This window comes from Nicotiana attenuata, chromosome 5 (assembly GCF_001879085.1).
Source record: "Nicotiana attenuata strain UT chromosome 5, NIATTr2, whole genome shotgun sequence".
NCBI classification, from domain to species: Eukaryota; Viridiplantae; Streptophyta; class Magnoliopsida; order Solanales; family Solanaceae; genus Nicotiana; species Nicotiana attenuata.
The window spans coordinates 55,235,144-55,239,104 of NC_031993.1; the positions used below are offsets into that span (position 1 = coordinate 55,235,144).

The 3,961-nt window shown below is 39.6% G+C and overlaps 1 protein-coding gene across 1 annotated transcript; it reads left to right on the plus strand.

Moving 5' to 3' along the window:
- LOC109226234 lies at positions 1–1,730 on the plus strand. The gene is made up of 3 exons (XM_019391026.1): positions 1–559; positions 679–1,469; positions 1,575–1,730. Exons 1-3 carry the CDS (start codon positions 1–3, stop codon positions 1,728–1,730), a joined length of 1,506 nt encoding a protein of 501 aa, XP_019246571.1.

The window sequence follows — 3,961 nt, forward strand, 5'->3', positions numbered from 1 at the left end:
ATGGCTACTGATGGAGATGTTGAACAACCTGCACCAATTGTGGCTGAATCTCCTAATCAGCCAATTGTTGATACTAGTAGCCCTTTTTACATGCATCCCTCTAATAATTCGGGAATAGCCCTAGTTCCTGTTCCATTTGATGGATTTGGTTATCGCTCATGGAGAAGAGGTGTAATGAGAGCCCTATCGGTGAAAAATAAACTAGGCTTCATCAATGGTGACTGCAAAAGGCTAGATCCAGACTCCTCAAGCTATCGACTATGGGAGAGATGTGATGATATGGTGACCTCATGGATTTTGAATTCCTTGGCAAAGGAGATTGCAGACAGTGTTGAATATGTGACAGATGCAATCGAGTTGTGGAAAGAGCTTGAAGATCGATATGATCAGACAAATGGAACAAAGCTCTACCAAATTCAAAAGGAGATTAACGACTTGTCTCAAGGAGCACTTGACATTACTGGCTACTATACAAAAATGAAGAAGTTGTGGGAGGAACTCACTACTCTAATTACCAAATCTCATTGCACCTGCAATTGCACATGTGGAGCAAGGGAAAGTATGCACAAAGCAGAACAGGATAGAAGATTAATACAGTTCCTTATGGGGCTGAATGAGACCTACACTGTTGTTCGAGGAAGTATCCTCATGATGAATCCTCTTCCCATAATTGCACAGGCCTTCTCATTACTGATTCAAGAGGAAAGACAAAGAGAATTAAGCCTCATAACTACTTAGCTCTTGGGTCATCAGCGCTAAATGTCAACACAAACAGGACAACATCATTCAAGACAAATTATTCACCTAATAATTCTCAAAGCTATAGAAACAGACCCTTCTGTGATTATTGCAAGAGGCCAGGCCACACGATAGAGAAGTGTTATAAACTTCATGGCTATCCTCAAGGCTCCAATCAAAATCAGAATCCAAATCTAAGTCACAATCAAGCTTCCACTTTCAATCAAAATCCAAGACAAAACTATAACTATGGGAATAACTCAGGTATAAGCCAAGGTACCAGGTTCAACAGGGGAAATAGAGGAGTGGCTAATGCACATGTAGCAGCCACAGATACTCAACATACTGGTGATGAGAACTGCAGTGCTCAAAATATCAGTCTCACTAAGGAAGAATACAGTCAAATTGTGAATCTACTACAGCAGTTCCAATCAAGAGGAGGGAGAGACAGCTCAGATAATGTCAACACTTCATCAGCAAACTTTGCAGGTATGATAGCTTGCACCTCCTCTATTGATTTTGGGAAACTCTCATGTGAATGTTTCAAAAACAGGACTGATTCATGGATTATAGATTCAAAGGCATCAGATAACATGACCTTTAATAAATCCTTACTAACCAATATAATAACTCTACCTTATCCCCTACTTGTCATTCTCCCAAATGGCTATAAAGTGAAGGTGATTGAGATTGGTAATGTTGTACTTACTCCTAAGATCACTCCGAATAGGGTAATGTTGGTTCCTTCTTTTAAATACAATCTGATTTCTGTTCATTCTCTAGCTTCTCATCTTAATTGTCTTGTTGCCTTCATCAAGTCCTATTGTATACTGCAGGCCCCTTCAATGAAGAGGCCTCTAGTGATTGGTAGAGTCAAAGATGGACTCTACATCTTGTGTCCAAAGTGCTTGAAGAACAACAATACAAGTCCTGGAGCAAATGTCATTGATTTCCTGTCCACCCCTGTCACTCACTGCACTTGTAACACATAGTGTCCACTTCATTCTATTGTAAATACAACATCTCATGCCAATAAGTGTGTTTTCTCATCTCCAATTGTAAATAGTCCAAGTGCAAGCAATGAAAAATAATTTCTTTCTGAGAGTTCATTTTCTAATTGTTCTAGTCCTTTTTCTCATCTGTGTGTTGGAAACCATATGGATGTTCTGTGGCATAACAGACTTGGGCATGTTCCCTTTGTGAAAATGAATGATATTTCCTCTATCCCTGTAACCTTTTCTCCCAAACAACCCTTCAATTGTACCATCTGCCCAATGGCCAGACAGGAAAGATTTCTATTTCCTCAGAAAACTAATACCACCAATAGAATTTTTGAGCTTCTACATGTTGACTTACGGGGACCATATCATCTGCCCACACATGACAAGTACAAATATTTCATGACTATTGTGGATGATTTTAGTAGGACCACTTGGACTCATCTCCTATCCAGTAAAAGCAATGCTTATCAATTTCTAAAAGAACTTTTTAATTTGGTGGAAAATCAATTTGGAGTATATGTTAAAGCTGTGAGAACAGACAATGGGATGGAGTTCACCAACACAGAGACAAACATGCTATTTCAATCCAAAGGCATCATACATCAAAGAACTTGCCCTTACACTCCACAACAAAATGGGGTGGTGGAGAGAAAACATAAATACCTCCTTGAGACAGCTAGGGCTCTCCTCTTTCAGTCTAAGTTGCCCCAAAAATACTGGGGTGAATGCATACTCTGTGCAACCTTCATTATAAACAGGTTGCCTTCCACTTCTATCAATGATCAAACTCCATATGAGCTGTTATACAAGAGAAAGCCAAAATACTCTCACCTAAAGAGCTTTGGGTGCCTGTGTTACCCCACTGTACCTAAGCCTCATAGGGACAAATTTGAACCTAGAACACCACCACATGTTTTTATTGGCTATCCTTTCAACACAAAGGGATACAAAGTTCTAAGTCTGGCTACTAGAAAAATCACTGTTTCTAGAGATGTAGTCTTCAATGAGTATATCTTTCCATTTGCAACTAATTTGGATATGTCTCCTCAATCTAGTTTCCCTCATTCAATTCCTTTCATTGAACCTCTATGTGAGAAACCCTCTGACATTATAAACATTACACAACAAACATCTGAACATTTGAGTGTTCAAGGGAGTAATGTTGAGAACACAACTAATCTCATGTCACCTACACATGATCATTCTTCATCCATGACACCTAATTCTCCAGCACAACTTTCATCACAGGATCATACTGAACAATCCCATGCAGAACCTATACAACCGAGACAGTCATCAAGAACACACAAGGCACCTAGCTATCTACAAGACTATGTACATTCCCTACCTAAACTTAAACCAAACACCAACTCCCTTAGTGCACTGTTTTCTGTAAATCACCATGTTTCCTCTGATCTACTAACTCCTAATAGTCAAGTTCTTGTGAGAAATGTTTGTCATGACAGGGAACCATCATTATATGAGGAAGCAGCCATTGATCCTGCATGGCAAGCTGCAATAAACAGGAGTTTGAGGCTCTATATTCTAATCATACTTGGGACCTGGTAGCTTTACCACCAGGAAAACAAGCAATAGGATGCATGTGGGTTTACAAAGTGAAGCATAAAGCTGATAGTAGTATAGAAAGGTTCAAGGCCAGATTGGTTGTGAAAGGCTACACACAACAGGCAGGAATTGATTACACAGAGACATTCTCCCCAGTAGTGAAGATGACAACAGTGAGAGCATTAATAGCCACAGCAGTGAAGAAAGGCTGGTGCATATCTTAGCTAGATGTAAACAATGCCTTCCTCCATGGAGACCTTAATGAGGAAGTATATATGCAAACCCCTCCTGGGCTTGTTGTGGACAAACCTGGACTAGTATGCAAACTAAACAAATCTCTCTATGGTCTAAAACAAGCTAGTCGACAGTGGTATGGAAAATTGACTGAGGCTCTATGCTCAAAAGGATATACACACTCCATGAATGATTATTCACTCTTTTATTAGAAAAATGGAGATTCATTGGTATATGTTGCAGTATATGTTGATGATGTATTGCTTACTGGAACTGATCAAGAGGAGATCACACAGTTGAAAGACTCTTTGCATGAGCAGTTTAAGATCAAAGATCTGGGCAATTGCATTTTTTTCTAGGGCTGGAAGTGATGTACAAGGATGATGGTGTGGTAATTTCTCAAAGGAAGTTTGTGCTGGACA